Consider the following 19,636-nt stretch of genomic DNA (forward strand, 5'->3'; position numbering starts at 1 on the left):
TTATACATTGTCTTTTTGACACCATTTAAGTTTAGGACTGCGCGTCGGGCCTAACAACTCCCTTGAACTGTACATTATTGTAGACAGAGTACTGCCTCGAGTACCTTATTGCTTTTATAATACGGGTAGCTGCGACTGTATAAATAGTAATAGTAAGCTCCCTTTCAGCACAAAATAATTGTAGCCACCAAACCTTGTGTATCGCATTTCAGCAACAGAGAAAATAGTCGCACATACGGGACTATAAAACTGACTGCAGGTTGAAAGCAGGGTGGAGGACGACGCTCAGCCACCGATGTAAAGAAGTGCTCTCGCTGCTTCTGTCCGTCTTTTCTCCGTCATGTTTCTCCTCCATGATGTTTAGAGAACTTGCCTCGCGTCGGGAAATGACCGACGTAATTATCTCTCACTGGAAATTATCATGATTTTGTGGTCCAACCCTTTTCATTCCTCATCTCATTTTAGGGAGGAAGTGATGTGTGTGTTGTCGTTCGTTATGCTAGTGTGGGGGATGCTACGTTAGCTTGTTAACTGTTACGTTTGAGCTAACGTTGCTGTTAGCGAAGAGCCCCGTTGCAATACTGTGAACACTCAAGCAATAAACCTGCAAGTTAAGGAAACCAACGTCTGAGTCGTTACTGCGGACGTTACAATATGAAAGTTTACTCCAACATGTTTTAACTGTCAAGCTTGAAATGACAACTAACGGTCGTGCAATTTAAATCTACCTGTTACTTTAAGTGCACTGATATGGAACGCTCTAAATGTAAACAGGCTGTACAGTACTTTATGGCTGAATAAACTACACCTCGTGACTCACTCTCAACCAATCAGAATGCTTGATTTGATCTACCCGTATTATAATATTTAATATATATATATATATATATATATACATATATATATATATATATATACACACAGTATATACAGTATATACATATATCCTCTGTCCTTCAGTGTTGTCCAAACTCTACTTAAACACATCAATGAGTTTAACTAATGCAATGTGAGTTCCTTCATGACCATGAACACACGCTCCATCCCATATGCACCATTCTGCTGCTATAAATACTACATCATCAAATGTGTATACATCTGCAGCTGAAAACAAATCTTTGTTTCCTGGAAAGAAAACCTTCATATATGTATATATATATATATATGAAGGTTTTCTTATATATATATATATATATATATATATATATATATATATATATATATATATATATATATATATATATATATATATATATATATGTGTCCATCTTCTCTGACTGTGGTTCGTCAGAAGCAACACGATGAACCTACATGTTGGTTCTCTCACCTGACGGAGGCACTCTGAGGCACAGGCTGTGTAAGTGTCGTCTAATTTGTTGTGAAAGCTCTGTGTGCGTCTGGAAGTGTACACTGACATGACAGTGTGCTGGTCTGCCTGTGCGATCATTCACTGTGGAAGCTGAGAGTGTGTGTATGTACATTAGCTGAACCTGAAAGCCGTGTGTGTTTTCAGTAAAAGCTCCGTCAGTAATTACAGGTGTTCTAGTGCAATGTGACATGTTCAGTGTCTGGAGCCCTGGAGGTTTCATCCTGTGAAAGCAGGAAACACAGCGAACTCTGAGACCCTCATCAGTGCCAAAAGACCCAAGCCCACACGCGGTGACCTGGGAGCGCTAAGCTAACATGATCAGCCTGTAATCATCACTGGTTATAGTAATAGTCCAGCTCTGAGTGTACACCACCTTCATTCTCACAGGCTGTTAACACAGTACTATATGCCTCACAACACACCAAAGGTCCACAATACCAGCCTCCCATAGTGCAGAGTCATGTACTGTATCGTCAGCAAAGAAAGAAAACTCAATAAACTGCATGTATATACTGAACAGTAGAGTCTCAAACTATTCACACGGAAAAACAACTCACTTACGATGTATTTAGTTTCCCTACAATTTCAGCTTGTGAAAACTAAACTTTCTACCTGGCATAACCATGTTTTTAAACAAAGTTAGTCATACCATATCACAGTAGTCTCTGGTTAACAGACGCTGGTTTAAATAGACTTTAATGCAACACCTTTCTTTATGAAAAATGTATTGTTTACAGCTAAGGGCGCAGCGGTCGGAGCTACTTATGTGTCATGGTTCTAACTTTAGTCATGGTTCTAACTTCATAACAACAATTAATAACCCACAACTAACACTCTTTAACAGTTAAAACATCACGACACAACAGTTTGTGACACATAAACATTTTGTTACACAAATAATTGTACATTTATAAAATTACACCACCAAACTGCATGCTGGGTAAAGCCACTATCACAACAAGAAGAAACTCCGTTGCTACATAAAGAAACAGGAAGAGACAGACCAGAACGGGTCTGTTTTTTTCCACCTACATTCCCCTGGGTCCTAAGTCCCTCCTGTTTAGCTTCCTTACAGCCTCTATGTACCAACGTACGAACAGCTGCTGGTCAGCTGCAGCGTGTTGGCCAGTGAGCGGTGAACAACGACGGCAGTTCTTTTCGGCGTCAATGAATAAATGTTTTTACTCGGAAAAAAAAGTGATATACTGTGAAACCGCCAAAATCTTACAAAATACCGTGATATGGATGTTTGGCCATCCCGCCCAGCCCTAGCTCGGCATTGGGCTGGGCACAGACAGCCGGCTGTCTGTCGCTGACCTCACAGAGACCAGTGCTCGGAAAACCGCTACATTTTCAAAATGGTCACTGTTACAGATCAGAGGCTGAGCCAGGGTAGCGCGGGGGAATTATCAATTCATAACAATGTAAACAGTCGTAGTTCAGAAAGATTGAATGAATGTATTAAGTGTGCGCCATATGAAAGGGTTGTTGCTGCCGGGTGTCCCAGAGCGGAACGTGAAAACAGATTCATCCCGCTTTATCTGACTTCCTCTCATGTTTATTTTTTTGCCTCAGATTCTCCCTATCTCTGCTTTCTACCAGATGTGAAGCCTTCTCCTCTTATCTCACTCTACATTTTCATACCTCATGTATTGAATTCTTTGAAACTACAAAATCATGGACTGACAGCATCAGATTAAAAAAAGTACCATAGCAGGAAGTTTGAGTTCATAATGGATTTGGAGAAACTTTTGCAGAAAAGTTGAATGTGTCTGATGACCCAGAGACTATTCTGTTACTGAGAAGAATGGATGCATCATGTTTAGTTTGTCACCAGCGGCTTCACACTGGACGGCATGTGGCATTTTCCTCCCAGTTAAGGGTGGGAAATCTGTCCGAGCAAAGATGGATGAAGTCTTTCATCTGCGTCATGTGTTGACATGAAAAGTGTCCGACAGTCGGTGTCGTCTCTCCTCCCCATGCGCTTATGAATCCATAATCTACAAGTTGGTTCTGTGTATTAGCATCTAAAAAAGGTGAGTGCTGCCGCCGTCACAGTCAGTCTTCTGTCCAAAACCTTTTTCATTTTTTAATGAAACGTAATCGTCCCCAAAATTCACATTTTTTTTATCTAACGAAACATTCTGTTTCAATATTTGTTGCCGTTTAGCCTTTCAAAATCAAAACCTGTTTGCTCTCCTACTGCTGCTGCACACACACACACACACACACACACACACACGTACACACACTTACACACACACACACGCACACAAACACACACACGCACACAAACACACGCACACAAAAGGGAGGCTCCCACTGTAATAGACAGGACAGACATTGGATGCAACCACTGCCCCGCAGTAAATGAGCATGATCTGCAGTCATCCAGGAATTATCCGTTGCCCTGTGTACACACACACACCCATGCATGAACGAGCCGCCCGCTGCAGTCGCCCAGAACTTATCACCTGCCCTGTACAAATGAGCACAAATTGCAGCTGTCAGGGAGCAACGCGCTGACTGGGATAAATGAGCTCGAGCTGCAGTCGCCCAGAAATGATCCACTACCTCCGATAAACCAGCTCAAGATGCAGCTGTCCAGGGATTACCCACTGCCCTGTGTTTACAAACCACCAGCTGCAGGTGTCCAGGAATTATCCACGGCCGTGGATAAATGCGTGAGGCTGTGACGGATGAGCCTCCAGAGAGCAACTGAACTCCGTCACATCGGAAAACAGCGCGAGAGAAATCATCATTTTTCTTTTAACATTTCTTGGAACCCTGCCCTCTTTGAACAGCGGGATGCGTTCAATACGGGAAGAGGACGTACACACACACACACACACACACACACACACACACTTCCTCTTTCTTCCTCCTCCTGCTGAGTGATGATGAAGGGGCTGATAGGAAGGTGTTTCATCACAAAGGGATCAATTTTGGAAGTGACAACACACATCCACATGCTGGCACGCACACATACACACGTACACACACTTACACATACACATACACACACACACACACACACACACACACACACACACACACACACACACACACGTACACACACACAGCGGGGGGGACACGTTTAGGCGTAGATGGTGAGGTGCAAACCTCCAACCTCTAACCAATCGATAGGCGAGGACGAACACACACACACACACACACACACACACACACACACACACACACAGTATATGGATGACCTTCTGCTTTCTCCGATCAATAGAGGCCGACGTCGCAAAAACTGCTGGGCGAGGAGAGGAGATAAATATTTTCCTCCCGCCTTGTGTCTCTTCCTCTCTCTCGGTTGGTTTTATGCAGAGCGAGGGAGATTCTAATGTAGAGGGGACGATTGATCTAATGGTTATGATTATGAGAAAGAAACGTGGGGGGTGGAAACCAAACTAAAGCAGTGGACCAAAGCAGACGGTAAATATCATATGAATAAAGTTAATTGACTGTAGCTTTATTGGCCTCGCCTGTCGGGCAAACTCCCTCCTTCACTGCTACGCTTTTATTGTGAAAGGGTTGCGTTCCAATAACCAAACGGTAACCAAAGAGATAACAGTATGCAAAGACTTCTCAGGACTCTGCTTAAAACAACACGAGGCATATTTCTATCTTAGAACAGATTAACTGATGATTATTGTGGAGCTGAAATCGTTTGACATGCATTAAAATGTCTTTGTTTCGCAGCGTCCTCATTATGCTATGCATGAATTTGACTTATTTTGTTAATTTAACAAAGTATGAAGCTGCCAGAAACCCAAAGCCAAAGAAAAATGACACAGCCTCTAAAATAAATGTCCATTTACAAATCTTCAGTGGGAATCACTCAAGAATATTAAAAAGAACACTTCAAGGTAGAAAACATTTTATTTCACTTTTTAGAAATCCCGCAGGAAAATGGAATAGATTAAACTATAATACAGTAAAAAGGCCTTTTTCATTGACAGTTTCTGCATGCCAGGGTAAATCACTGACGGTATTATTATTTCAAAGGTAAAACGTGTAAATTAAACATGAAGGACTCCAGAGGACTGTGCTCTTCAAAGTGAGCGGTGGAATCCTAGAACATGCCGGTGGCACCGCAAACTTCTCATTTAAGAAAGAGACACGAGGGCTGAATAGTTAACTCAAAAACTAAAAAGACTAGCATCAGCAGCTAACCCTACTAAAGACTAGCATCAGCAGCTAACCCTACTAAAGACTAGCATCAGCAGCTAACCCTACTAAAGACTAGCATCAGCAGCTAACCCTACTAAAGACTAGCATCAGCAGCTAACCCTACTAAAGACTAGCTTCAGCAGCTAACCCTACTAAAGACTAGCATCAGCAGCTAACCCTACTAAAGAATAGCATCAGCAGCTAACCCTACTAAATAATAGCATCAGCAGCTAAGCCTACTAAAGACTAGCATCAGCAGCTAACCCTACTAAAGAATAGCATCAGCAGCTAACCCTACTAAAGACTAGCATCAGCAGCTAACCCTACTAAAGAATAGCATCAGCAGCTAACCCTACTAAATAATAGCATCAGCAGCTAAGCCTACTAAAGATTAGCATTAGCAGCTACTCCTAGTAAAGACTAGGATCAACAGCTAACCCTACTACATACTAGCATCAGCAGCTAATCCTAGTAAAGAATAGCATCAGCAGCTATCTCTACTAAAGACTAGCATCAGCAGCTAATCCTAGTAAATACTAGCATCAGCAGCTAACTCTACTAAAGACTAGCATCAGCAGCTAACTCTACTAAAGACTAGGATCAGCCGGTAACCCTACTAAAGACTAGCATCAGCAGCTAATTCTAGTAAAGACTAGCATCAGCAGCTAACTCTACTAAAGACTAGCATCAGCAGCTAATCCTAGTAAAGACTAGCATCAGCAGCTAACTCTACTAAAGACTAGCATCAGCAGCTAATCCTAGTAAAGACTAGCATCAGCAGCTAACTCTACTAAAGACTAGGATCAGCAGCTAACCCTACTAAAGACTAGCATCAGCAGCTAATCCTAGTAAAGACTAGCATCAGCAGCTAACTCTACTAAAGACTAGGATCAGCAGCTAACCCTACTAAAGACTAGCATCAGCAGCTAATCCTAGTAAAGACTAGCATCAGCAGCTAATTCTACTAAAGACTAGCATCAGCAGCTAACTCTACTAAAGACTAGGATCAGCAGCTAACCCTACTAAAGACTAGCATCAGCAGCTAATCCTAGTAAAGACTAGCATCAGCAGCTAATCCTAGTAAAGACTAGCATCAGCAGCTAATCCTAGTAAAGACTAGCATCAGCAGCTAATCCTAGTAAAGACTAGCATCAGCAGCTAACTCTACTAAAGACTAGGATCAGCAGCTAACCCTACTAAAGACTAGCATCAGCAGCTAATCCTAGTAAAGACTAGCATCAGCAGCTAACTCTACTAAAGACTAGGATCAGCAGCTAACCCTACTAAAGACTAGCATCAGCAGCTAATCCTAGTAAAGACTAGCATCAGCAGCTAACTCTACTAAAGACTAGCATCAGCAGCTAACTCTACTAAAGACTAGGATCAGCAGCTAACCCTACTAAAGACTAGCATCAGCAGCTAATCCTAGTAAAGACTAGCATCAGCTACACGCCCGTCTTATACTTCAACTCAACATCTGTGAAGGTTTGTGACGCTGTCGCAGTGAAAGAAAAACAGACGGAAATATAAACAGTCTCAGCGTTAATGAATGCATTTTGAAGGATTAAAGAAATTATTTTGTCTGTTTCCACAAAAAAATATTTTTCGAAGCAGACAGAAATAGTTATCATTATATACAAATGCAAACAAAATATATAAAAGTATTTACAATTTTCATCAAAGACACATTTATAAATACATGTGTATATATATAAAATATAAATGAATACAAAATATATATATTGGATTTAGTCTACTATATTTTATATCCATGTAGATTGATATATTTAGTATGAATCTAAAAGGTTCGAACTCTCCATATCAAACAGGTGTTATTGAACAGATTTTCATAAAAGGCGTCCTCCTGTCTGGGCGTCGCCGCTCGCTTGCTAAATCTAAATGACACCCGGCAGACAGATCGCTGCCGTGTTTTCATTTGTTTTGGAGGCGAGGAAGAGACTCAGACCAGCACCTGTCACTCAAAACATGGAGGAGGAGGAGGAGGAGGAGGAGGAAGAGGAGGAGGAGGAGGAGGAGAGCAGCAGAAAGACGTGGCGGACAGAGAGAGAGAAGATATATATATATATATGTATATATATATATATATATATATATATGTATATATATATATATATATATATATATATATGTATATATATATATATATATATATATATATATATGTGTGTGTGTGTGTGTGTGTGTGTGTGTGTGTGTGTGTGTGTGTGTACAGTAGATGCGTAAGAAATAAACCAAGGCTTTTCTTTCACACGGGACACGAGCAGCTGTCTCCTGAGTGAGAGTCCTGTGTTTGTTTGAGGGTCCTAACCGACCCCCTCTAGGCAGAGACGTAGCTCTTCACCCTGCGCCGCCTGTCCTGGCTCAGGATCACACACTCATGTTGTGTATTCTACACACATTACAGCGCGGTACTTTTTCTTAGGTGAAGCTAACGGTGAGAACATCCTGAAGAGTTCTCTCTGTTCTCACTGGCAGGATGAGGTATAATAGTTTCATTCTATTACACTTGCTCTCTACATCCAAAGAAGAATCTCCTTTTGTTTTGTGATGATAGGATTCACAAATATGTTCATCAAATCAATCAGAAAGGAATGCAGTGAAGAGTGGAGGACGCTTGTTTTCATTCTGTGTTTTGGTATAAGAAGATGGTCACACACACACACACACACACACACACACACACACACACACACACACTGGTCTTCCCTGTGCTCTCAGGCAAACACTTAATATGTATCTTTACCTGTCACACACACACACATCATCATCATCATCATCATCATCTGGTCCTCACAGGATAGAGGATGGGAGAAAAGAGGAGGCTGCCGTCACCATGGCAACAGACAGAGAGTCCCACACCCCCAGCCTCCACACACACACACACACACACACACACACACACACACACACACACACACACACACTCCTGTAGTAGATAGTGTGTGTGTGCTGTATAGAGAGAGCGGAGGTGACAGAGTAAAGCATTTCTCTGTGTGTGAGAGATAAGGTGTGTGTGTGTGTGTGTGTGTGTGTGTGTGTGTGTGTGTGTGTATGTGTGTGTGTGTGTGTGTGTGTGTGTAAGGTCAGACGCTCACTCTGGAATACAGATCTGTCATGGCTGACACACTTCCTCCTCTCTCTCTTACTCGCCCTGCCCTTCGCTTGACCCTCCTGTCGCTTACTCTCTCTCTTTTCTTCCTCTCCCGTCTCTCTCTCTCTCTCTCTTCTCCACAGAATTATGTTGACACCGTTTCATTTTTTCATCTCTTATCCTCTGTCCTTTTCTTCATTCTCCTTTTTTTCATCCCACTGCCTCTTCTCCTCCAGCCGCTTGAAAACGATCTGGGATGACTATCTCTCTCTCTCTCCCTCTCTCTCCCCCTCTCCGTCTCTCTCTCTCTCTCTCTCTCTCTCTCTCTCTCTCTCTCTGCAGACCTTCCATCAGGGCGTCCAAACATAGGAGAGCATAAAAAGAATAAATGTGAATACAAATAAAAAAGGGAAACGTTGAATTTAACAGGAGAGGGAAATAAAGTGAGAAATAAACATGTTTAATGAACTGCATTAGTTTGTGTTATTAAATAGTTATTTCTCCATCACATGTTTTCCTCAGGGAGGCAGCTGCAGGACATCTTGGGCCCGTCTGTGTTTTTCAGCCTGTTTTTGGAAATGTTTCGGCAAATTGGCACCAAATGATCTGTGAGTCTGAAGACTGTTCGATGAAGACTTTAAAGAAACCTGATGAGGAGGGTCTACATGTCTTTATGACCACCATTATTCTTATTAATCTTATTATTATTATTATTATATCTGGGGTCCAGACCCAGATGTGCTTTAAAAGTGATTAGTGAAGAATCCACGATTTCATCCTCAAACCTCCTCAGAGAAACCAGACGCTGGTGAGGATGAGAGCGTGGAGCCGGAGGCAAGGGAAGGAAACCACCCGTGAGACTACCTGAGACCACCTGAGACTACCTGAGACCACCTGAGACGACCTGAGACCACCTGAGACTACCTGAGACTACCTGAGACGACCTGAGACCACCTGAGACGACCTGAGACCACCTGAGACTACCTGAGACCACCTGAGACTACCTGAGACCACCTGAGACGACCTGAGACCACCTGAGACTACCTGAGACTACCTGAGACGACCTGAGACCACCTGAGACCACCTGAGACTATCTGAGACCACCTGAGACCACCTGAGACCACCTGAGACTACCTGAGACCACCTGAGACTACCTGAGACTACCTGAGACCACCTGAGACTATCTGAGACCACCTGAGACCACCTAAGACCACCTGAGACTACCTGAGACTACCTGAGACCACCTGAGACCACGACCACCTGAGACCACCTGAGACCACCTGAGACCACGACCACCTGAGACCACCTGAGACCACCTGAGACTACCTGAGACCACCTGAGACTACCTGAGACTACCTGAGACCACCTGAGACCACGACCACCTAAGACCACCTGAGACCACCTGAGACCACGACCACCTGAGACTACCTGAGACCACCTGAGACTACCTGAGACTACCTGAGACCACATGAGACCACCTGAGACTACCTGAGACCACCTGAGACCACCTGAGACTACCTGAGACCACGACCACCTGAGACTACCTGAGACCACCTGAGACCACCTGAGACTACCTGAGACCACCTGAGACTACCTGAGACCACCTGAGACCACCTGAGACCACATGAGACCACCTGAGACCAACTGAGACTACCTGAGACCATGTTAGACTACCTGAGACCACCTGAAACTACATGAGACCACCTGAGACTACCTGAGACTATGTGAGACTACCTGAGACCACCTGAGACTACCTGAGACCACATGAGACTATATGAGACCACCTGAGACTACCTGAGACTATGTGAGACTACCTGAGACCACATGAGACCACATGAGACTATGTGAGACTACCTGAGACCACCTGAAACTACATGAGACCACCTGAGACCACCTGAGACTATGTGAGACTATCTGAGACAACCTGAGACTACCTGAGACCACATGAGACCACCTGAGACCACCTGAGACCACCTGAGACCATGTGAGACTACCTAAGACCACCTGAAACTACATGAGACCACCTGAGACCACCTGAGACTATGTGAGACTACCTGAGACAACCTGAGACTACCTGAGACAACCTGAGACTACCTGAGACCACATGAGACCACCTGAGACCACCTGAGACTACGTGAGACTACCTGAGACAACCTGAGACTACCTGAGACTACGTGAGACTACCTGAGACCACATGAGACCACCTGAGACCACCTGAGACTACGTGAGACTACCTGAGACCACCTGAGACCACCTGAGACTACCTGAGACTATGTGAGACTACATGAGAGACTATACACCAATACCCAGCAGAGAACAGCCCCTCAGGACCAGGAACATTATGAACCATGACATGATGATGCTTTCCTATGGGTCTGTAATGCTGCACAATAACTCATTTCCTTTTTCAATTTCATCATAATACCACTCAATATATGTTTCTGAGAGAAGGAAATGTCTGAGTCCAGCTATGAAATCATCCTGATCATTGTTACATCAGCAGATGTGTTGCTTTGTGAACCAGACAATGAGAAGGTAGCATGACGGTGATACAGAGAGCTTCTTCCAACAGAAACACTTCATGTTCACTGAGACACTCACTGCTCCACAATCTGACTGAGTTACTCAAGGAGAGAGGAAGGAAGAAGGAAGGATGGAAGGAAGGAAGGAAGGAAGGAAGGAAGGAAGGAAGGAAGGAAGGACAAAAATAAAGTTACCAATTCTAAAAAAGAGAAAGGGAACCAGTAATGTCCAATGAGGACTTATGGAATAAAAGAAAAATCAACCCAAGGACCAGAGATGAGAACAAGACAGGAAGTGTCACACACGCACACACACACACACACTTAATGTTTGACGCTGAACTAGTAAATATTAAAGGTATGTCAGCTGCTCCATTTTTGACCTGAATTCAGAATTCATCCCCTGTTCATGACGATGAAAGAAAAGAAAGGAGGAGAGGGAGAGACGGAGAGATGAACCTCGCTGTCTGACTCCAGAGGAGGAGAGAGGAGGAAGAAAAGACGGATGCAAGGAAGAGACAGTTCAGGAAGCGGGACGAGACGAGTCCACAAACTGACTTCAGACCAGGGTTCTGATCCGGCTCCTAGCACCAGACCAGAACTTAAATGAAACCGCACTGCAGGGGGGCAAGAGGCAATGTGGGGGGGAATGTCTTTTGTTGTGGTATGAATATTAACATTCTCTCTCTCTCTCTCTCTCTCTCTCTCTCTCTAGACCACACACACGCTGATGTATTAAAGATGATAATGAAAAAGATGAAAAGAAGGTTTAAGTATTCTTAAAGTTACTGTGAGGAACTTAAACTGGTCATGGAACGAGAGAGAAGCTGCTCTTTGTCATCGCTGCCACCGGAAATCTGACAAAGCCCTGATGGTCCAAGCCTTCAGCGAGGACCAGCCAATCACAGACAGGTAGAGACCAGCCAATCACAGACAGGTAGAGACCAGCCAATCACAGACAGGTAGAGACCAGCCAATCACAGACAGGTACAGACCAGCCAATCACAGACAGGTACAGACCAGCCAATCACAGACAGGTAAAAAAGAGAGGTTTCTAAAGGGGACTCTGGCGCTACCACTTTTGTCCACAGAGGCCGCCAAAATCTAAAGTTCTGCTGAACTGGCTGTGTTCTGTAAGTGGGAAGCCAGTGATGCTGCGTTCACCAAACGCTAGTAGATTACATGCAAAGTCAATGCACAGACGCGATTGGTTGCGAAAAAGCTAATTTTCCGCTGGGAGTTAACATTTTTGCTGCCAATCAGTGTTGAGAAGCTTCACCCGTCATCACCGCCGTCCTGAAGTAGTGCTGTTGTGGGACTACGGATAATATTATATATATATATATATATATATATATATATATATATATATATATATATATATATATATATATATATATATATATATATATATACATACAACAAGTTTAAAGCAGAACTAGTGGTTATTTCCATGGTGGATGGAGGAAACGGTAACTGTTTTTACGGAGATAAGCCACGCCCCCTTTCAGGCGCGAGTAACATTCACAACGTTTTTTTTAATATTCACAACGCAGCATGAGGGATCAGACCACCGGCAACAAAGGAGGGAACAATGTGAGATGTAGAGACTCGGTATGTGAGCTTCACCTCACTTAATGAAACCATCTACACTGACGCCACTCAGTGTGTGTGTGTGTGTGTCTGTGTGTGTGTGTGTCTGTGCGTGTGTGTGTGTCTGTGTGTGTGTGTGTCTGTGCGTGTGTGTGTCTGTGCGTGTGTGTGTGTGTGTGTGTGTTTGTGCGTGTGTGTCTGTGTGTGCGTGTGTGTGTGTTTGTGCGTGTGTGTCTGTGTGTGAGTGTGTGTGTGTGTGTGAAGAATCACTCCAAGTATCAAGAGGCCTGTTATCGTCAAGGGTAACAAGGTGGTACGCTGACAGTCACACACTCCCGCCGCGTTTTCTCGTGGGAACGTCTGATTGGCCGCTGTGAGCCTGCTGGGATGCTCGGTTCCCGTGGCGATAGTAACCAAGCGATAACGCCAACCATCTGACCCTCTTAATGTCTCTGCATGTGTGTTGCCATCTGTGCCACCGGCTCAGGGGAGAGAGACAACACACTGAACAGTGGTTAAAGGAGAGAGAGAGAGAGAGAGAGAGAGAGAGAGAGAGAGAGACAACACACTGAACAGTGGTTAAAGGAGAGAGAGAGAGAGACAACACACTGAACAGTGGTTAAAGGAGAGAGAGAGAGAACACACTGAACAGTGGTTAAAGGAGAGAGAGAGAGAGAGAGAGAGAGAGAGACAACACACTGAACAGTGGTTAAAGGAGAGAGAGAGAGAGAGAGAGAGAGAGAGAGAGAGAGACAACACACTGAACAGTGGTTAAAGGAGAGAGAGAGACAACACACTGAACAGTGGTTAAAGGAGAGAGAGAGAGAGACAACACACTGAACAGTGATTAAAGGAGAGAGAGAAAGAGAGAGAGAGAGAAAGAAAGAAATGAAGAAAGAAAAAAAAAATGAAGAAAGAAAAAAGAAGGTGACAGCTGCTAACTATCTATTGGTGCTAACGAGGACGTCAATGATCCTGTTAGTTAGTTAGTTGGTTAGTGAGTCAATCACTCAGTTAGCTAACGAGTACGTCTGCCGTTAAGTCGATCACATATCTGGTGTGTTGTTACGTTGGTACTTGATTAGCCGTCAACTAGCTGGTTAGTTAGCTGTCAGCTAGCTGATTAGTTAGCTGTCAGCTAGCTGGTTAGTTAGTTGTCAGCTAGCTGGTTAGTTAGCTGTCAGCTAGCTGGTTAGTTAGTTGTCAGCTAGCTGGTTAGTTAGCTGCCGGCTGCATCAGTGGGCTGGTTAGTGAGTCAGCTGAATGGTAAGTTACTACTTTTAGTCAGAGAGACGCGTGACTGCCCGCTGGAGATAAATATCAGGTCTTGTCTCTGCTGAGTTTATTTTGATTTCTATTTTGATCAGATCTCTGAATCCTTCATTCTGATTGGCTCTCTGTAGTCATTTTTCACAATAAAAGCATTGCACGGAGGTCACAAGAAATGGAGATTTAGCACCGACAGCAACACAGCTAACAGCTAACAGCAAACAGCTAACAGCTAACAGCTAACAGCTAACAGCAGCATCGATATGATGGTTTCATAGAAACAACCAGAATAATACACAGTGGGACTGCAATCAATGGCTCCTGCCCTGTTTTCACACACACACACACACACACACACACACACACACACACACACACACACACACACACACACACACACACACACACACACACAGCTGCTGGTCCATTTAGATGCAGAGTGATTCTGTCGCGCTGACTCAGATATTCCGCAGACTGGCTGAGCACGTCTTTGTGTGTGTGTGTGTGTGTGTGTGTGTGTGTGTGTGTGTGTGTGTGTGTGTGTGTGTGTGTGTGTGCGTCAGATGGTGGTAACTGCTGGCAGACCACATGACTAAATATGGACCCAGACACAAACAATACCACAACCTCATCGGTGAACCACGAGAGCTCAACTCCATTTAGTGATGTCATTCAAATGTGTCGGCTCGATGACTCGAGGCCGAGCGGTGCTTTGTCTCTTCAAGTCACTATCCACTGTGATCAGGAGCTAGTTAAGAATGCCATAACTCATATGCACGGCATGTAATTATGACTTCAAAAGGCCCAGTCACTCTCCATCACCACTAGAAGTGTGTGGAGCCTGCCCTCTTCTTCTTCTTCTTCTTCTTCTTCTTCTTCTTCTTCTTCTTCTTCTTCTTCTTCTTCTTCTTCTTCTTCTTCTTCCTTTTATTTTCATTTTGCCGTGTTTGAGATGTTTTCTGGGCGTCGGCCTCGACCGCAGCGCCCGGGCGCCCGTCTTTGTCAGGCGTTCAATAGGAAGTCACACCAATGACAAAGACAAGCGCAGACACATAGCACAAGACATAGCAAGAGGTGAACCTCTTTGATGAAGACAACACAACCAACAGATCCTGCTCATTGTGTGATTATTATCACTTCCTAATCATCGCCTCCATAACTGATCCTGTTTACTTCAATAACACCACTTTACTGGTAACATATCTCCTAATAAACTCTCAATAAACTCTTAATTATGACTTCAAAAACACATAATTTTGACCTCAATGACTCATTTTGATGACTTAAAAAACGTAACTCATAATTTTAATTTAAATAATCCGTAAATGATTACTTCAATAATACATAATCACACTTTAAATAACTCATATGATTTGCAAAACTCGTATTGTAACCTCCCTAACTAGAAAGTATGTCTTCTGTAACAAATCTTAGCTTTTTTTTAAATTGATATTATTATTTTATTGACTAAATTATTATTATTAGTTATTTATTGATTTATTGTTCCTACCTTATTGTGTATGGCTTTGTTGGGCCTCACTGTTGAGCTTCCTATTGTTTTATTGCCTTGATTTTGTTAGTTTTTTAATGCTATATAAATAAAGTTATTATTATTATTATAAATAGTATTATTAAGATATGTGAGCTCATATTTTCTCAACTCATGGATCATCATTATGAGTTATAATTAGGTGATGCATATGAGCCCATTTCTGCAAACAGAATGGTAATTCATTTTAATGTTCAATCTTGTTTTTGTTGCTTTTTAAATAATTTGTGCAGCAAAATGATGAATTTGTGTCATTAGATTTGTTTCTGTTGCGGTATTTATCGTTAGAGGACGTTTCAACATAACAAGCAGATTGCTCTCATTGCGCTCTGATGGATCATGTGGATGCAGCACCAGCCGTACAGAACCAGAGGAACACATTCTGAACTACCTGCTGTCAGGTCAACGTTACCAAGGGAACAGGAAGGTCATCACACGGCCAGACAGGAGTTTATACTTCTCATATTCTGAACTTCACACTAAACATGAACAGGAGTTCATTGATCTACAAGAAGAATCACAGCGACCACAGAGCGTTAATGAAGATGTGCTGATGTGATGTCACAGGAAGTACAGCGATACGGAGAGGAAGTGATGTCACAGGAAGCACAGCGATACGGAGAGGAAGTGATGTCACAGGAAGCACAGCGATACGGAGAGGAAGTGATGTCACAGGAAGCACAGCGATACGGAGAGGAAGTGATGTCACAGGAAGTACATCGATACGGAGAGGAAGTGATGTCACAGGAAGTACAGCGATACGGAGAGGAAGTGATGTCACAGGAAGTACATCGATACGGAGAGGAAGTGATGTCACAGGAAGTACAGCGATACGGAGAGGAAGTGATGTCACAGGAAGTACATCGATACGGAGAGGAAGTGATGTCACGACAGGAATGAAGACGACAGGCGATGATGGTTGTTTTGTTTCTCAATGAGAGGTGAGAGGGACACCTGTGTGTGTGTGTGTGTGTGTGTGTGTGTGTGTGTGTGTGTGTGTGTGTTCCTACCTGGCTCTCGCAGAAGCAGCTGAGCCATCGCCTGCGAGCTGCCGGCTGAGTTCTGAGCCACACACTGATAAAATCCTTCATCTGACTTCACCAAACCCAAAATCTGCAGGTTACTGCCATCCTAAATAACACACACATGTAGCATGTCAATAAAGGCTTTCATACACACAAATGTGTTTATGTGTTTATATATATATATATATATATATATATATATATATATATATATATATATATATATACATATATATATATATATATATATATATATATATATATATATATATATATATATATATATATATATATATATATATAAACACATTTGATGAAACCGTCACAGAAAAGGCGTGATTTGTGTGTGTGTGTGTTGATGGTTTATCTGCGTTGTTGGGACTGAAGTGTGATCACACTCACAATGTGGGGACCCCGACACAATGAGGACAGTTTTACATCCCATAATGTAAACTTTACATTTTAGAGTGAAGACTTAGTTAAGGTAAGGTTATATTTAGGTTAGGGTTGTAATTAGGCTGGTAGGGGTTACGGTGAGGGTTAGGATAAATGTCCCCAAAAGTCATGACACCACGACCGTGTGTGTGTGTGTGTGTGTGTGTGTGTGTGTGTGTGTGTGTGTGTGTGTGTGTGTGTGTGTGTGTGTGTGTGTGTGTGTGTGTGATCTCTTTATAGCAGATTATGGGAAAACGGATTAGAAGTGATATCCAGATTACCGTATGTGTCATAATGTCAGATTAGGGGTTTTATGCTCTGCTGTATTTACTTCCTCCTTCAAACAAACATTCTGGTTTCATTCAGTATTTCACTCCGATCGCGTCTACTTTGGATCACTGTGAAGGTAATTTTGGTAATGACGATTTCCGTCATATTTGTAGGATTTCTCCTCACATCCGTCAATCAATAAACTCAATGCTCTGACAGGAAGAGAAACATGAATCTGGTGTCTGTAATAAACATGTTCATTAAAACCATTTTGGGGGAGTGGCTTTTGAGGGAGGACTGACATGTTAACTTGGTCAACACTGAGCTGTTTTATTCTTTGGATAATATTTAAAGTCTAGCTGGTTATTACTGGTTTCTTCAATGTGAACTTAAGGTACCGTCACCAACATGAACACAACCTGCAGATGTGTTGCATTAGCAGTCTGGAGGTCTGGACCCGGCTCGTCCTTTACCCAGATGGTTCATTTATTTAGTCTTTTTGTTACTTTTTTACTTAAAGCATCATTTTAATGTGTACATTATGTGCGATGTTCCCTCTTTGTGACCTCTACCATAATAACTTTATTTATTTATTACACATTGACTTGTAAGATATTTACAATCAAAGCTCAGATGTACAATAGTGTTATGGTTTTGTTGGTTTTGGAATTTAAATATCTTTATAGCTTTCCGCTGTGAAGTAACCGAGCAGAACGAGTGAGCTGAGATGTTCACATAACAGATATCAAAAATACATAACAGATTAAGCAAAATAGAAAACAGTATTTGTGTTCAAAAGATAAATTCATGACGTGATGATATCCTGAATGTATCAAGATATATATATATATATATATATATATATATATACATACTTCGTATTTAGGTTTATGAATAATGTTTGAAGAAAAAGTGTCTTTTGAAGATTGTCATCACAATAGTAACATTATTGTATGAACGGATAGCCATTCAGTAAAGTTATTCCTGATTAATGCTATTGATGGAATATGTATGTTTATGTGGATTCCAGTCGTAGATATGGATATTCTTTCCTGTCACACTCAGAGGTTTTATTCACATAGCGATTCAAAGTTGCTGTTAGAAGTGAATCTAGATGACATCTGTGTAGTTTCTGGGTTTTCTGACGCACCACGATCTGGAAGTAGTCGCTGGGGATGACTTCCTCTCCGTTCTTCATCCAGCGGACGGTCGGCGGCGGGTTCCCCGTCACGGCGCACTCCAGCTCCATGTCCGTGGACTCGTAGGCGTACGTGTTGGTCGGGTAGTTCAGGAACTGAGGAGGCACTGCGGGAAAACACAAAACCACACGTAAACAAAACAGAAACTTTCAAATGTCCCACGCAGTTTAACACTCATTTCAGAATGAGTAGTTCGGCTTAGAATATTTATCAGCAGTATTTAGAATCGTAGTTATTGATCTTGTGCTCGAAATGAGCAAAACCTGTCAATTATCCAGGGACTCTTGTGTTGCCAGCACCTTAAGGTGTCAGGGTGTTGGTGACTTAACACTTCCGGAACTCGCGACGCAGATCCGCGTTTTACAATATTTGATAAATCAATTTCCATCACCAAAACAGTTCATCCACACAAGTAAAGTTCTGTTTTCACAAGAGACATGAAGAGTTTCCAAAATCAAGATTCAATTGTTCAGCTTTAGAGTCATATTTTCTCTTTACACTTGTGCATTAGGACAATGGTGCCTCATTATATAGAGAGCTGAGTTTGTTCTGCAATGTTTGATGTAACACATGAGTATGTATCTCATATGCAAGTGCCTTTAAAAGGTGAATTTAAGAAATTATGTAAAATGGAGAAAGAATGACCTCAGACCCCAGAGGGTTAAAAGCTGGGTTGAGTTGCTCTGGTATTCAACACATGAACATAGAATCTGTTTATAGAAACAAGCAGAGCGCTAAATATATGTTGAGTTTGTGAACCTCTGTCAAAATTAGCAAAGGGGACTTCGGGGGTTTGGGTTTGAGGGGCTGCAGCGCTCCCTCTCTCTCATCAGAACCATGAAAGCCGGCTACGAATCCAAACTAAGAAACGGTTTGCTCTCCGTCGGTTGATCGCTCCGCTTCAGTTTCAGAACCACAGACAGCGCCCACAACACTCGGCGCTGTCCGATGTGATGGGTGGTGGGGACCGATTTCAATCGGCTGCTTTGAAGCAAACGCCTTGAGGGAAAAAATACACTCAAAAACTTCCAGAGAAGCCGTCTCCCGTCTCTGATCTGAAGTGACTGCTGGTAAACCGTCTACGGGCTCACGGCGCTGTAAACAGGAAGGAGGG

At 42.7% G+C, this 19,636-nt stretch overlaps 1 protein-coding gene across 1 annotated transcript in view; it reads right to left on the reverse strand.

Annotated features, from left to right (window-relative positions):
* The window catches only part of dcc (DCC netrin 1 receptor), a gene marked incomplete at both ends in the record, with an annotated part of 262,383 nt that overhangs the window by 135,495 nt on the left and 107,252 nt on the right, over positions 1 to 19,636 (reverse strand). Inside the window, 2 exons of the mRNA XM_079234864.1 lie at positions 16,604 to 16,724; positions 18,474 to 18,628. Of these exons, the coding sequence (XP_079090990.1) occupies positions 16,604 to 16,724; positions 18,474 to 18,628 (276 nt within the window). The remainder of the gene's footprint in view (positions 1 to 16,603; positions 16,725 to 18,473; positions 18,629 to 19,636) is intronic.

This window comes from Taurulus bubalis, assembly GCF_910589615.1.
Source record: "Taurulus bubalis genome assembly, chromosome: 19".
Taxonomy (NCBI): Eukaryota; Metazoa; Chordata; class Actinopteri; order Perciformes; family Cottidae; genus Taurulus; species Taurulus bubalis.